The sequence below is a fragment of the Habropoda laboriosa genome, unplaced genomic scaffold, assembly GCF_001263275.1.
Source record: "Habropoda laboriosa isolate 0110345459 unplaced genomic scaffold, ASM126327v1 scaffold76, whole genome shotgun sequence".
Classification (NCBI taxonomy): Eukaryota; Metazoa; Arthropoda; class Insecta; order Hymenoptera; family Apidae; genus Habropoda; species Habropoda laboriosa.
Genome location: NW_017100184.1, coordinates 836426 through 853005, shown reverse-complemented (window position 1 = coordinate 853005; position 16580 = coordinate 836426). Strand labels below are relative to the sequence as shown.

The 16580-nt window shown below is 48.0% G+C and overlaps 1 protein-coding gene across 1 annotated transcript in view; it reads left to right on the top strand.

Moving 5' to 3' along the window:
• Positions 1-16580, top strand: part of LOC108579322 (protein sprouty) — a 26768-nt gene that overhangs the window by 1026 nt on the left and 9162 nt on the right. The window contains exon 2 of the mRNA XM_017942829.1: positions 3346-3659. Within this exon, the coding sequence (XP_017798318.1) occupies positions 3346-3659 (314 nt within the window). The remainder of the gene's footprint in view (positions 1-3345; positions 3660-16580) is intronic.

Below are 16580 nucleotides of genomic sequence, written 5' to 3'. Positions count from 1 at the left end.
AGAGCCAGAGGGATCATCGCGAGTGCACGCGTGCGCGTTATTATAATCCGCTCTTTCCGTTCGTCAACTGGACCAAACACGACGACCACGGGTTCGCTAGACTTTCCGTGTGTAAAACACGAGAGAGAGAAAAAAACGGTTCGTTTGCCTTCTGCTCGACGGTTGTTGGTGTTGAAACGCATCCGTTCGATCGGTTGCGTTCCGGTTGTGCGCGATTATTCACTGAAAAGTAAACGCGATTATTCAAACACAATTGGAAATCTCCGAGTGGATCTGGCGATCGAATGTGGCGAAATACGAATGGATACGCATCGATTCCAGGATCGATTCGATCGTCGACCGGCACGGCAACACGGACGAACGTGAAAAAAGTATAGAAGAAGAGAGGTTAGAAAAGCTGACCGAGAGAAGGAGAAGGATTACATCGTTATACGCGATCGTGAAGCCTGCAGGAATACGTGGTCGTTGGAAAAAGCTAAAACAAAAAAGAGTGGCGAGGATAGCGAGAGAATAAGAGGAGGAAGAAGGGAAGAAGAAGAAGCAGAAGAAGGAGGAGAAGAAGAAGAAGGAGAAGAAGAAGAAATCGAGCAAGGTGGAAAAAGGCGAGAAAATAGAGAACGTGTTGAGTGGTGGCCCTGCGGGCTGGATAGTACGTGCCTGGGCTGCGCTCGCACGATCTACACCGGCATGGCCGCCGAGGCCAGCTGAACTTTTTCTTCTCTCTCTCGCACTCGACGAACGTTGCTCCCTCCCTCTTTATCTGTCTTTCTTCCTCCCCTTCCTTCTTTCCTGCATCCTTTCTCTCCTTCTCGCGCTCGTGTCCCTCTTCGTCTTCGTTCACGCTCCCCCACTCCGCCGGCTGTCTCGTCGTTTCGTCTCTTTTTTTCCTTCCTTCCATCCGACTCGTTCCGACTCCCTTTCTCCGCCGTTCTCTGCTTAACGCGAGAGAGGACCGTGCGCCACGAATACCCAGGCTCCCGTGTATATGCGTGCCGCCTGTGTGTGCGCGCAGTTCGCCAGCCATCGCGGGGAAATCGAGCGGAGGCTTGCCATTCGAGAAAACCAGTGAACGCAAGCGAACCCCTTACGCTGCCTGCTACTTAACCACAGACACACGCGCCAGATCCGATCGCAACGCTGCTCCGCTACCGAGCACTATAACAGAGTGCGTATGTGTGCGTGCGTGTTACTTGTGGTTTGTCGGAAAATTGCCTGGAACGGTGGAGCGACCGGCGGAGATTGATTTTCTCACATGGATCGCAGGAAGTAAACGTGCCTAACTACCTACCTACCATCGGTACAGGGCGGAGGAAGTGTGCGCGGAAAGAAAAAAAAGACTGTACCGACAGATCAGTGACGATATATACGCACTCGATGGGAAAGACTTCGAGGACTGTATCGAAGAGTTAGAAGTTCCGATCCCCTGAACTAGAAGAGATATCGAAGGAGAAAATCGGGAAGAGAGGTATAATCGGAAGTTGGTGACAAGCTTGGTCGTCGAAGCGGTAATAATCCGCGTTGGCAGTGTCAGTCGGAAAGAACGGGGCGACGGGAGCGCATGCGACGCACCTGTCGGTATCGTCGTCTACGTCGGGGTGCTGCTGCTGGCAGTGGCAGAGTGTGGCAGAGTGTCTCGTGCGCCGGCAAGGAGGAGACGGAAGAATAACGGAGGGCCGAATAAAGGGCAGGCATCCAGCAGCTCGGTGAAGTTTACGCACGAGGACGTACGCGAGAGAGAAGATACGGAGAAAGAAGCGCACCGTGGACGAGGAAAGAAGGATGCGCGAGAAGGAGAACGCCGGTGAGGGCCTCCTACTCGTTGCTTTTCCACGGCGAGCAGCAGTACTGTTGTTCGAGGTGCGAGCCGCGTGACACGAATGCGAGAGTGCGAGAGAAAGGGGAGCCAGGAGGAACGAGGGAGAGAGAGAGGAAGGAGATCTACCCGACAGCGAAGGCATATCCGGCCGTGGCATGTGCGCGCGACAAGGACAGACCGAAGTGGCTATTTCTGTGGAGCATAGGGGGCCGCCCGTATAAAATAAGCAGTGAATGAAGGAGCCTGTTTACTGGCAGACGGCCTACGCGAGATTCAGTCGGCTCTCTTTCTCTCGCGCTCTCTCTCTCTCAGCCGCGCACGCTAATCGTCGTTCCCTCGCGCCGTCTCTCTTTCTACTTCTCGTTCTCGCTCGCGCTTACTCACAGGCAAGCGTCCCGTAGCGGAGAGAGAAAGGGAAATAAGGGAAGAGAGAGATAGAGGAGAGCGCATCGTTGCCACGAGAGAGAGCCGTGTGTGTTCCCCAGTGCGCGAGAAGAGCCCGCAGTGTATTCACCGATCTTGTCCTTCTGTCTCGCCTCGTCTCGACTCGCTTCGACTCGCCTCGTCTCCACTCCGCCCCCCTTACCCTCGTCTCACCTCACCACACCTCTCGTTTTACCTCACCGCACCTCGCTCCCCCACCTTGCCCTGCTCTGCCTTCCTCCCCTCCCCTCCCCCCCCCCCATCCATACCACGTCCGTAACCTCGCCTTGCCTCGTCTCGTCTCGTCTCGTCTCGCTTTGCCTCGCCTCGTCCCGTCTCAGCTTGCCTTAGCCTCGCCTCGCCTCACCTCACTTCGCTTCGTCTCACTTCGCCTCGCATCGCCTCGCCTCGCCACAACTCGACTCGACTCGGCTCTCGTCTCCTCTTCCCGTGCTCGTGTTTTTCTCGACAGCTCTTATACACGCCGGAGCCACCGTGTTCGCTGCGTTCGTTCGTTTGTTCGCCGCTTTCGTTCCTAACCACGGAAATCTACCGATAATCCGTAGCTCTCGCGAGCAGGATATTAAAGCCTCGCGAGTTTCTTGTTCCTCCGTTACACGTTCTACAGCGCTATGCCATTACATGTATATATCCTGTACCGGAGCATGTGTTTACGTGTTGTGACGTGACCAGTGCGAAGCAAGAGAAGTGAAGCGAGAGAGAGGAGAGAAAGAGAGAGAGAGAGAGTGAGAGAGAGAAAGATAGAAAGGAAAGATAAAAGAAAAGAATATTAGTTTTGAAATCTCACACACACAGACACTCAACACCCACCTCTCCCATTCTTGTCTCCACCCTTTTGAAACGTCGACCGCGTGTTGTATACTCGACGCGAAACAGTGACAGAGAGAGAGAGTAAGAGAGATATATACGCATATATTTATATATCGAAAAAGGGAGAGAGGAAGAGAGACTGGTGATCCGCGGTTCTCCGATGAGTAGTTTGTGCTTGGACGCGTGCCGCCGCAAAGACTGGAGCTCGGGATAAAGGTAGAGGAGGGTCGCGCGCGGTTCGGTGAAGGATACAGGTGAAACGGAAGTGCCGAAAGTGTGGATACCTTGGACTACGAGCCGCCCCCGGTGCTGCCACCGCGGCGCCCGCCCTGGCCGTCCAACAGCCCGAGCAGCACCGCCTCGAGGTACATCGGGCAGCGCACCGCCATCATCGCCACCACGTCTCCGCTGACACCGACGGCGGCTACGACGACTACCACGTCGACGACGCCACTGACAACGACGCTAGTACCGGCGCCGTCCGCCTCTCAAGGCTCAACGACCTCCTCGTCTGCGCGAGTGTCGCCGCAGCCGCCACCCTTGACGCCGCCCCAGTATCCTGCGCCTCCACGGCCCCCTAGTCGAAACGGTAAGTCATCATTTTCAATTTACTTTTCGTATTATTCGCCTATTCCTACACTCCTTTCACACACCACCTTTCGTGGAATAATTATCTGTGTCGATTTACAATGGTAATGCTACTACTGAAACACGGAAAAAGGAAAAATCGTGTTGCTTCTAGTTTCTCTTCCCTATTGTCACGCCTTGGAACTTAATACCTCGGTGTAGACCTATTAAGGCGAGTGTACAATAGGTTTTATGGTTTCGAGGGCACGGTATATAACAGTTTACATCCTAGTCTCGTTTTACTCGGTATTTGTTTTGAAAATTTCAAACATTCTATTCGAATCTAGTGCGGAGCTTGTTTCTCTATGCGAGATAGGGCGATTGAGAGAGTTAGCGAGGTCGCACGATTTCTTCGTGGCAACTTGATCGACGAACGGAGCGTGACTCGGAGCCGCGGATTGAGTCACACTACGCTTTCATAGAGGCCGGCCAGAAGACGCGGGCCCGACTAGTGAATGAAATTTACTGGTGTAGAAAGTTCTGCGAGAAAGTCGCCGCCACCTTTCCGTTCGTAACACCGACACGTATATAGCTATACGTAGCCGCGTTTCCTCTTCGAGCTATACGACTGCAATGCTCGTTTGCTTTCCTCTCGTGGATATAGGAATGGTGACCTCGTAGGCGGTGTGTATGTATATATATATATATGTATATAGTTTCATGGAAAGTATTCGTTTATTGTGAATGCACTGGGTGTGAATGGTATTTGCCGGAGAAATTTCCTCGCAGATAAATTCTTCGATATTGTGAATGGTTGTTGTTCTCGTATTTCCTCAAAGGCACTCTCTTATCTTACTCGATTGATTCGAACGATATAATAAAAAAATATCGAAGTGACTGGTAGATGGTGAATATAAAAATCTAACTCGAAATAAACATCGGTCTCCTCTATCTCGCGTTATCTCTGTCAGTGTCGATTCGCAGACCTACGTTAACTGAATATTTTTTATCTCCTCTCTTCACGATTATTCCCAACATCTCTGAATGCTTCAACCTTTCGTAGCATTTGTTTCAAATCCTAACGATTAGCAGAGAGAATAATTTCAGGCGATTGAAAACTTGGAGGTTGTAATTGAATTAATCCGATCGTCGTCAGTTTCCTCTCTCTCTCTGTCTGTCTGTCTGTCTGTCTCTCTCTCTCTGTCTGTCTCTCTCTCTGTCTGTCTCTCTCTCTCTCTCTCTCTCTCTCTCTCTCTCTCTCGAAGCGGGATACTCGCGGTATACGAGCGCATGCGCAGAGGCAGCCTCACGAGCACCAACACAACCGTGTCATTCGCTTCGAATGGCAATAGGGATGAATGCCATTCGGATTGACGTGTATACCTGGTGAAGGAGGCGCGCATGCGCCCGCATGTTTGCGTGGATGTGTCACGTAAGTTTCTCGCCGTACAAATATGCCGATTTATCGGGTGCTCGAAGAATTTCGCGTATTTCCTTCTACCCATGGTCGTTACTATCGACATTGACGAACGTGTCTTCCTTTTTTCCACGAAATTCACAAATCGAAGAGGTGGTTGTCATCGTTCCGTCGCCGTGTTGTACCTTGGAACGATGAATCGAACGTGAAATTACGATCGATATCTCGAAAGGTATAGGATCGTTCGATCGTGTGAGTTCGCTTACTCACAAGCAGGGATATAATATCTGATACGTAACTTCGATATCTGATCGATCCAATAGATTAGATATCTACGATATCGAGTATATAGAGGTGGTGTAATCTTACTTCGAAATGTGCAGCCGCGAGTAAGGTCGATTCTCGAATGGTTTCGTTCAAACGTTACACGGTTTTGAAAGTGGAGCAGATTGATCGATTCCGAGGTAGATAGAGTCGATAACAGAAGGAAGTAATGCGGTAGCTTGCGGTATTTAGCGAGCAGGTGGTTTTTTTCTCCCGATGTTAGGTTTTGAATGGGGAGAGAGAGAGAGGGAGGGTAAAGGTGGCGAGAGCAGGCTAGAGGGTTTTAGGCGAACTTGTAGAAGCGAGTTCGCGCGACGACGAGTTGCGAGGCGAGATATCGGCACGCTCGCTAGCTCATCGTCACACAGACAGGCGTACACACAGGTTTACGGACGCGGTAGTGTCAGTCTCTCTGGTGGCATGAATGAAACCATGATTTCCACGCATGGCGCATAGGTAGGTGACTCGTCTGGCGTTATATACCACGGACTCATCGATCGGGAAAGATTAAACTACGCCTTTGTTTTCCCTGCTTCTATCTGATTGCGTCGACGGAGATATTGAAAGCGATTCCATTTCATTCTAATTCAGTCGGTCACGAATCGATAAGATTTCTCATTCAGTTATTTTTTGAATGGCAACTAGTAGAGCGTAGTGTCGTAATCCGTTTATGAGCTTGCCGCCGCCGCGGCACTCTGTACTCTTGGAATCGTTGAATCATTCATAGAAAAACATCGACCTTTGCGTTTCTTTCTTCGTATTTTTCTGTTTCCCCCTTTTGCGAATTATTCCCGATTATTATTCCCGTTTGTTTAATTACACGGAACCGACGAACAGAGAGGGAAATTGTCGTATCGCGAGGAAAATGTCCCCCCGTCTTTCGTTGGAGATCTAAGACACGGTGAAAGGGCCCTGATTGTTATTACTATTCCACGTGCGTAACGCGAATCCCTCGAAAGGGACGCGAGACGACACAGAGTCGATGACGCAAAACGCGACGCAGAACGTGATTTTCCGATATTCTTGAACCGCTGCATCGCTCGCTGAATAATTCGTGATACATCCGAGATACGCGACAAAGATATTTCATTATATCTCTCGAAAATATTCCTCGTCGTTGGAAAATGTTGAAACTCGTACCAACCTGTATATACCCGTAGGAATACGCGATTTATTCGGAATAACGCGAGATTTCTAGGAAGTAGCTATTAAACTGCGATAAATTAATCAGATGTTCGGACACGTCCAGTTAATATCGCGCGTGTCAAAGGAAACCCGAGTTATCTATTCTCGACGATTTAAACCTCTCGTATTGCATACACACATGTATACATGTATCTGTGTACACGAGATATCGGCTTAACATTTGGCGAAACATTGCGACCGTTTAGTCACGTTCCGGCCACAATCTTCGTGCCCAGAACGTTCCGACGCTGGAAGGCGCGTTTCGAAGCTACCGTTTCTTATGTAACGTGGCGCAACTCGGGAATAAATGCGGTGTGGTAACGCGTTGCAAATGCACTTGACGATCTCCGCGCAAAGACGCCGTGTCCTTGAGTGACATGTGCCCGGAATAATGAATCGAAGGAATATGAACAAAGTCATAAAAGGAGTGGCCGGCGCGTTGCGTGTATCGCAGTTTAACTCATCAACGAGGCATTTAAATTGCGCACGGGTCTTATCCTTCGTTCGAGAATCGATTAAACCGCGAACGTTATTCGCGATTGATGCGAAATGAATTCGACACCGAGGTCTCTGGGGCGACTTCCGGCTCTCCGTATGAAGAACACATGCTTACGACACACGTATCCCCCGGAAGAAAGAGAAAAAAACTTTTGCGAAACTTTTTCGTTCCAGATTCGAACGTGGAGGATGTTCGGTTGCATTCCACCGATAGTTTTCGTCTGCTTCTGCAATTTAATCGGCATATATAATAACACGCAGTTTGGTAACCGAAATCGTTACTCGGCGTCGGTCTTTTGTTCTCCATTGTATACTTACCTACCGCGTTGAGCAACGGATATTCATAACGCGCCTGCGAACGATCGAGTATACATATACAGTTTTCGACGCGGAGTCGCCAAGCCTATCCGACCTATCCCACGTATTGCAATATGCCTTGGAATCCTCCCTACTCGAATCTCGAACAAAAGGGCGTGATTCAAGTGTCCAGAATTATCGATTCACGATTACTCTTTCGAGCGTGATCTCACGATGCGTGTTGTACTCTATTGCAATATGCCTTGGAATCCTCCCTACTCGAATCTCGAACAAAAGGGCGTGATTCAAGTGTTCAGAATTATCGATTCACGATTACTCTTTCGAGCGTGATCTCACGATGCGTGTTGTACTGGGGGAAAAAGACAAATCGTAGAACGGTGATACATAGGAAAGGGTTGCGCTAGACTTGTACATATATATTTCGACGTTTCACCTGGAACATTGGTAATACGCGACCAAGGTGAAATTCTTGATATTCGCGGAGTGAAAAAGTGGTTATTTCTTCGATCGGAGTGTTTAACACTTGGGTCACGTCCTTTTGCTGAAGTAAGATTCTCCGGTCTCCCTGGCTGTTCGTAACACAAGAACACCGCCGCTATCTTCGTGTTTGCCAACCCCGTTATCTCTCGTTCCTCCGTCTTTGATCTCCTCTCTCGCTCTCCCGTGTCTCTTACCCTTCTCTCTCTCTCTCTCTCTCTCTCTTTGTCTCTCTGTCACACTCTACCCTCCCCTGTTCGTCATCGTTTCATCAACTCCGCTCCTGCTCGCCTGCTTTTGCACAAGCACTGAACGCAATCTACGATCATCGTTATGTGCTGTCGCGTCATATCCGGTCTGGCTGATCGCTCGCCTTCTCCCCGTTCGCTCTTCTTAATGCTTCTCTTTTCGGTCTTCTCCCGTTGGGTCGCTGCCTCTCCGGACCGCGAGGCTAGACCTCCGCCTGTTGCCACGGAGATATTCGGTTCTTTATAAATTCACCACTTTCTAATCGACAGTTGTAATATATTTCCCTCTTTTCCGCCAAGTAGGTGTATATAGTTGATGCAATTGACAATGCGTCCGCGTGCCGCAGAACCAGTTAGCGTTCCCATCGTTTCCCCGTCTGCGTCGTTTCTCTCTGGCGGTGTATCGGAAATTATAGTAGCGTCCGCCGTTCGCGGAGGCGCAGTTTATTGCCACGAAGATATCGTGTGTCGCGATCAGCTCGTGCAGATTGACCGGAAGTCGCAGGGACGAAGATACGAGGCAGGCTGCCGCTTTAATTGGCGACTAGAGGATTCGATTCGGTTCAGGGTTCAACGAATTGGCCTCTCGGCGAATTAATTTATTGTCACTGTCACGGGGCCAAACGTTATGATACACCGATGCAACCGACTTTTATTACCGACCTACGAATTATTATATACCCGCGTAAACGAAGCGTTTAAGTTAGAAAACGTTTAAAACCTCCTCGTCGCTGTTCTATACCCACCAGTACCATTTCTCTTTCGTGCGGATACCATTCGTATTCCGTAGGAGTGTAGGATAGACGCAAGTGCAAATGCGTTTCGCTTGGTATACCTACGTGATTAGCAATCTTCATCGTAACGATCCTTCTGCGTTTGTCCAATTCGACGAGCTTCAACGAGAGTTTTCGAAACATCGAGCACGCGTAATCTCTATCTCTTCCATCGATAATCCGAAGAGCCCCGAATAACCAGAAACGAGCGAGAATTTCGAAAGAGTTTTTTCTGCAATCTCGCGCTCTTCTTCGGAGACCTGACCCATGTGGCTGTGAAGAAAATACACTTTCACGAATTAGTAAGATAAAGGCAAGCCACTTTGACACGCCGATACTCACAGTGGAAAAACAATAACCAAACAAGGCGTGCTGAATTTCCCCCTTGAGTGTTACACCGAATCGTAAAAAACAAGATTCGTAGATAAAGCGTGGAAGTTGAGACAAACGCCCGGCAAGGAATACCTATAAAATTCTGTAAGGCGGCGAATTTGAACCGTGTGTCTAAAACCGGCCATCGCAAAATATTCAGGGCAATCTATTCCACTTTACGCACTATTATTAGTTCCGTGAAAATTCGTACTCCCGAAATAAATGGCATCCTCTCTCTCTCTCTCTCCTTTCCTTTCTCCGTTTCACTGTGTGTGCACGCCAGTGGTCTCGCTCCTACGCTCTCGACTGTTCTTTGACTTTTCTCTGGCCGTCCTTGAAGGGAAGGGAACGTTGACCCTCTCGAGTGTCCATCGGTCGGGTCCGTACGTACGCTGGTCCGAACGTGGTTTCATTCAGAATGCGATGCCAACAAGATCGACGTTGATATATACCGGATGAGGAATGATGCTGCAGAACATGGAACAACACCAACACTGTTGAACCTCGGCTCCTTTTTTCTTCATCCCCTTCGGGTTCGCTACAGAGGTAGCAATGCGTAGACATCGGCGTCGTGACACGAATATATCCGTTCGTAGCTCGGGAAAACATCGGCTACGATATCAATCTCGTATCGATAAGCCTGTTACAATGCCAGTCGTCATGTCGTGGCTACGTAAGATCGATGTAACATGTACAGTACGGGCCAAAACTTTCCAATCACCTGTGAATTTACATCGACGAATTTCTTTCGTCGGCTTCAAATTGATCTTGGGGACGTCGATGGCAGTTTGCTTCGTTTCCGTTCATTTCAACGAGAAATGAAATTCGTTTGAACTTTTTCCGGGAATTCTTTTGTTACTTGCAGTGTACAGTGATTGCAAACATTTCTCTATGCCTTACTAAAAAATAAAGGAAAAGGTTGTGTTTAACGGTTCGTTGGAAATATTTCGACAGGAATTTATGGAACGACTTGATATATTATCAGCTTGTTGCATATTGTCACGAGCACCGTGTATAATTTAAAATATTAAATGGTGCTGTCCTGATATCTTATCCAAATTTTATTTAAATACATCTCGGTCATCTCTGAGACACCATCTAATATTACGTACTGAAGCCCATAGGACGGTTTACGGCCAGTTCAATTGGCAGACTTTACTCTTCTCTCAATTTTTCTTCCTCCCTTATTACTTTTAGAAATAATACTATGCGATTTCTGGCCTCTTACGACTTTTCTGTATAATCTATCTGTCTCTTTGCAGTTTATTGTTTTTTTTTTTTTTACTTTTGTTTACCAAAGGGTTAAAACCCGTATACTAATAAATAAATAAATAATCTCACGAGCTTCTGGATCAAGAACACTCGATTTTCTGCTTCTAGAGTTATTAAATACATCGCTAAAATTGCACGAGTTGAAAGTTTCGTCGACACCTCGATCCTTTCATCTGCAGCAACCTAATACAATTGGAAGGAATTCTGAAACTCTTCTCTTCTCTTCAGGTGCGGTTTTTTGAAAATTACAAAAACGAACGATCCAGATTTCTGTGTAGTTACATTTACATCCATGTTCAAACTTGGGAGACTGTTTCTCCTACTTTATCACAAATATTGGAATTTTCGGAAGAACTGAACACACACGTGTCAGCGTTCCTAAAAATGTTAATCACTCTGCAATTTATCATCCGTCGAACATTGGTAAATGCAATTGATTCTTCCTCGAAGCCCAATCTTTCTCGCGCTTCACGCAAGATTACGACCGTGAAGAAAGGGCGAGAAGATGTCTCTAGCCTCCCTTAACGAGACGAATTCCTGCCGGTTCGGATAAATATCGGGAGACGCATGTAGGCCGGGTAATATGTTTACGTACGTAAAACAGAGGTTTCCGGCGCGGAGTCCGTAGTCGGCGCTCGCTCGCTTGCTCGCGCGGTTATACACAATGCTCCGCGTCTAAAATAGTTTTTCAGCGTACACGAGGAGCGGCCGTTTCACGACATGTGGCGGAGAGTGTGGGTCGCGCTTGCTGCGTGGGCTTGTATTTATATATACGCGTGAATACGTAAACTTACGTACGTGACCGAGCATTTGATATCCGGATTTCTCCCGCGGGCCTCCGTTGGATAATCGGCCGCGGCGCGCTCCTTCTCCGCAAAAATATTCAACGCGTTGCCTCGTATTTTTCGAACGTTAAGCGCTCTCGCGACGCCCCTTCTTGCCGTTCTCTCTCTCTTGTTAACGTTACGCCGAGACTTACAATCGAGACCGCCCTCTCGACGGTCCCCCGTTTTCCAACTTCTTGCGGCAAGTGTCCAGGGTGTGGATCGCGGTCTTCGCTGGTTAAGGGTCCATGGACGACGATATCTCGTGTCAGAGTGTACACTTTAATCCCTCGACGCTCGGATTTTTCCAAATCGATCTCCCAAAATGATCAATTTCATTTTTTCTTATTATCTTCTAAGGGTGTAGAGATAAGTTGCTCGTTTTCATTTTTGCAGTGGAATAGATAGCGAAATGTGAAAAGTGAGAGAAATTAATTGAAGAAAATTGCATTTTTTGGAAGATTAGGCTTTTCTTTTTATAATTTCCTAAGCGTGTAGAGATAAGTTTCTCGTTTATTTACAAAGCTGTGACTTAATTTTTGCAATGGAACGGAATGGATAGCGGAATGTGAAAAGCGAAAGAAATTAATTGAACAAAATTGCACATTTTGGAAGATCAGTTGTGCACGTGTAAGACACCAGCACGAGTGTTGTTACACCGAATTGTAGCATTAAGCTTCCCATTTATTTTTGCAAGGGAATGGGAAGGATAGCGAAATATGAAAAATGAAAGACACTTTTTCGAGGACTACTCGCGCACGTGTAAGACACAATTGACGAACGAGTTAAATTTCTCGATGAATTACACCGAATTGTAGCATTAGATACGCTACAGACTCCCAACTATATAGAAAGACACCGGAGGAATCGAAACGGCGGTGAACGAGTCGAATACATACATAGAATCAGATTTCACGTAACGCGAATGTGCTAATACCGGCAATAAATTTCCATTCCTCGAGCCGTGCAATTACGCTGAAATCGGTAACGAACTTTTCTCGGAGCTAGAGGTGTAGACGCGCGGGAAACGTGGCGAGAGCCCAACGACGAAGACGAAGACGACGACGAGTGGGTGGTTGGGCGAAGATCCCGGCCATATGGTGTCCACATTCCATTTCTCGTGTGCCGCAGCGATAGCTGCGTGTTTGCTCTCTCGTTCCGCCGACAACAAGCCCGGCGAGAGAACCTCCCGCCTCGCGAACGCCTGTAATTCTCCTTCTCCTTTCCTCTGTACTCTTCGCTTAGAAAAAGAACCCTATTCTTTCGTCGATTTCCCTCGTCAGAGACAGTCGAGCCCCGATTTTCCTGAGAAAGCGAGAAACTTGGTTGAAATTTTGATTATACCGATAAATTTCCAAGTTGGAGGAATATTGAAATGGAAGGAACGTCGGTAATTTCACACTCGATACCGGAAAAATTGCAGGAAGAGAGAAAGAGAGAGAGAGAGAGAGCAGGTGATTGATTATGTTCCCGGAGCTATCGTAGGTACTCGTGGGTTAATCACCGTCGTAAATCATAGACAGAGCCGCCGGGTGGGTGGTTTTTCTAAGCGTGGCCGCGATACCTTCTTCCCGAATCATTTTATTGCGGCTTTAAATTTGAAACCGATGCCGGATAAAGGTAAGAGGGTGTGTAGGGGGCTGGTGGTGTTGTTGCAGGTATTTACGTGCGGTTCAGGCCGGAACAGGTAACGCAAGGTGGCAGAGAAGCGAGGAGGGATCGTTCGTGGTGATCCATTGTCTTCCGCCCCCTCCCCGTTTCCTTTGTAAGAAAATGACTCGTTCCTCGGGTTCCTCGAAATTTCTTTCTGTAACACGGTGTCGCCGTAAACGACCCCTATATACAACTACTATACATAGTATATAGAAGGAAGGGGCTTCCTCGGCACAAAAACCTACTACGAATCGCTTACACAGGCTCGACGTTCGTAAAAGTCGATTGTTTCATTCATTAGGATCACCGTGCCCCCCCTTGGCTCGTTCGATAATCTAGTCCCAAACTTGCTGGAAATTTTGGGAAACGTCCTATTGTCGGGGGCTTACAGCGAAGTGGAAGTAATAAAGGAAATACGGAGAGCAGGTTTCCTTTTCCTTTCTATTCTTCTCGCGCGTCGATGTACCTACTTTGAAATCGATCTAATTGAACGATTTAGCGCGGGTATTGTATGAAGAAAGTGTCAATACTTCAAGGCAAAGTTTGGGAAGTTTTTAAGCGAAAAGTGTATCTTGTGTGTTAGGCGTGGAGGGAAAACCGGATGCATCTGCCTCTGGTGGGAATACAGGAGGCTGGTTTGTGGTTCGAAAAACCCTCGTCACGGTCCGTCGTATTTCCAAGCTATTTCCTTTCGTAATCAATTTTCGAAAGTGTTGTTCGACGCTCCCGTGGGCAAAGATCGTGGAGATAATCGGGCAGAGCTGGGAATGCCACCGGGGGAATAAATAATCGTACGTAGCAGGCGAGTTTGCCGGGCGACGCTTAAAAATATGCCAACGCTGAATCGCGGAGAGGATGCTCTGGTGCATCTTGAATATACGGGTATATGCACGCGTGCATGCATGCACGTTGCGTGGGCGCAGTCTGAAGGATATCCGGTGCCTGGTCTCGCTCCTTCCTTTCCTTCTCTCTCTCTCTCCTCTTTCTCTCACCTCTGTTCTACACACGATCGTTTGCTCTCGTTCTTATCTCTCGCTAATTGTTATCGCGCCCGGTTAATTCCAAGTATTTGCTATCTCGCCACCAAACAAATTATCGGGAATGTCTTCTTTGGAGAAGGACGACAAACGCGAAGCAAAAACTTGCGAAAAATTAGGTCCTTTTCATTCCTACTGTTCCGTAGAAAATAGAAATACTCCGTGACGCCTCTTAATTTATTCCTCGTCAATTCCATTCGCCCGTTTAATCTCTGATCTTAACGATAATTTGAAAATCGATCGATCGACAGTTTCTCTCCGGATTCCACCGTTTTATTTATGCGCGCCGGTCAGAAATTAAAATTTAATGATCCGGCAGGGCTGTCGTCGCGTTAGAAATTTATAGCGACGCTCGATTTATGGCCGATTCGTTATTCGAGATTTACGAGCGTATTAAGGTAGGTACTATATAACGATTAATTTCTACGTTAGCAGAGTCCTCGATAGCAGAAGGTATACCGCCGCGGCTACTTTGCATGCCAAGTCAAAACAGCTTCCGATGAGCAGCTTCGCCTCGCTTAGCTCGCCTGCTAGGGAAGTTGAACAGAGGCCGGCAAACATCTGTCGTAACGTTTTCGCTGCGTGGGGCGTGCGTTCCCTGTCGGTTCTGACAAAAAGCTGCAACATCCTGGAAAACGTCGGTGCCCAGTGTGCTTCTTCATTTCCTTATTATCCCTGCTTCTTCGTCGTCGTTCACTCGAGCCTCGTTAATCTTCAAAGACAATAAACGTAGGAAGGGAAGAAGCTATAGCTGGTATTGTACCTGTGTAATAATATCCAGCTCGTTTCAACTTGCACGCTTTTCCTCTCTGCTCGACTATGCATGTACAATTGTCAGTTGGAAAATCAGCGAGTTACGTTACGCGAGATCGATAGAATGGAATTCCCCCCTTTTCTTCTTCCAGCACAATGCTGCGAATTTCCCGACGTTTTCCCCTAGCGAATCCTATTAGAATTCACACCTTTCAGAGTTGAACACCTTTTTACGAATGCGTTCCCCATTGCGTGTATCGAGGAGTGTCGTAAATTTGTTCGATACACTCTCTCGGCGTGGAATCGCGAGGGGCCGAACCACTCGAGTTTGCACGGCGAGAAAGGCGCGACGTTTTCACGATGAGTCGTGTCGCGACTCCTTGCCCACCGTACGAGAATATTACCTGGAAACGCGGGAGACCCCCTCACGAATTACGATCACGACGGACGCGTTTCGCTTTCCTCCTTTTCAGTTTAAACCCGGAGAGGGCATTCGTCGTGGATGATTACCTAGAATGGTCGGAGAAAAGGTTATACAGCGAGTAGCGATAAATATGCTTCCTCCTCTTTAACCCTTTCGTTACTATCGACGCCTGTTGGCGTTTTGAAAATTCGCGAGCACTGTATCTACCGTTCGTGCCACTTGATGCGCTTAATTTTAATACTTAAAACTTTATCCTTTACGCACTTCCACCTTAGTTTGATAGATCGAAGCCAATAGGAAAGTTGGCGGATGATAGGCGGAAAAGGAAAGGTGTCGGGCGTTTCGTCCTAGGCCTCCTTAGTGGACTCGTCCGGTAAGGCTTTCTAGGAGGGACTGGAAGGACTCAGGTCAGAAGGTGTATATGTACAAATAGGAGCCTTTACGAGGACTAGCGAGAATCTGTGATTAGTCCGTCCCTCTGGTGGTAGAGCGTAGGAGGGTCGCTACTACCAAGAGATTTCTTCCGAAATACCGTTGGTTTTATCGGAGAATGCAGCGAATGCCCGATATTAGCTAACTCTCTAGAAGAAGACTGTTGCTCGCGATAAGAATCGATCGACGGTTCTCGTTCCTCGGACACCGGAGAATCTTTCGCGTTGACAAATAACCCTGTTACACGGTTGGCATTGTTACGATTCCCGGAACCTTGACTTTGGTACGGGAACTAGAATTTTCGGATGGAAAGATAGGAACGTGGTGGCCGCTTTGTGGCGCGCTTGAATCGCGCGATCTTGACACGACGGGAGAAGCGGAGAATTCTCATTAAAATAACTTGACGGAGCGACTCTAATTTTATCGAGTCTCGTGAACAGACACGGACTGTTGAAAGAAAAATATTTTGGATCCACGTCAAACTCGCGCGCGCCCCGTTAACTTTTACCGTTTCCCTGCGAGCCTCCAAGTTTGGAAAAGTGGCGCGAAAAGGTAGGGTATAAACGAGCGGTAGGAGAAAAGTCTGGTACGAAAATCACTGCTCTTAGATCGTACGTAGCCAGCCTCCTTCACGAGCCATTGTGTAATTGGCTTCGCCAGAGGCACGCGAGTCTCTCTCTCCCTGTTTCTCTTTCTCTTTCCGTGCCTCCTCGGAATCGGAAACGCTCGAAATAAACTGGCCGCTTTGACGCGCGCCCATCTACACGCGCCATTCGTTCCCGTGTAGCGTACTCCTCTTCGTCGTTAGTCGAGCATGTCCTCTTCGTTATTGTTGCTGGTAAACAGTTAGAATTTGGACACTCTGTGTGCCCACATTTCGGTGACGAGTGAACGTGCTGCTGATAGTAAGCGAGAACGTGTGCACTTCGTTAAGGA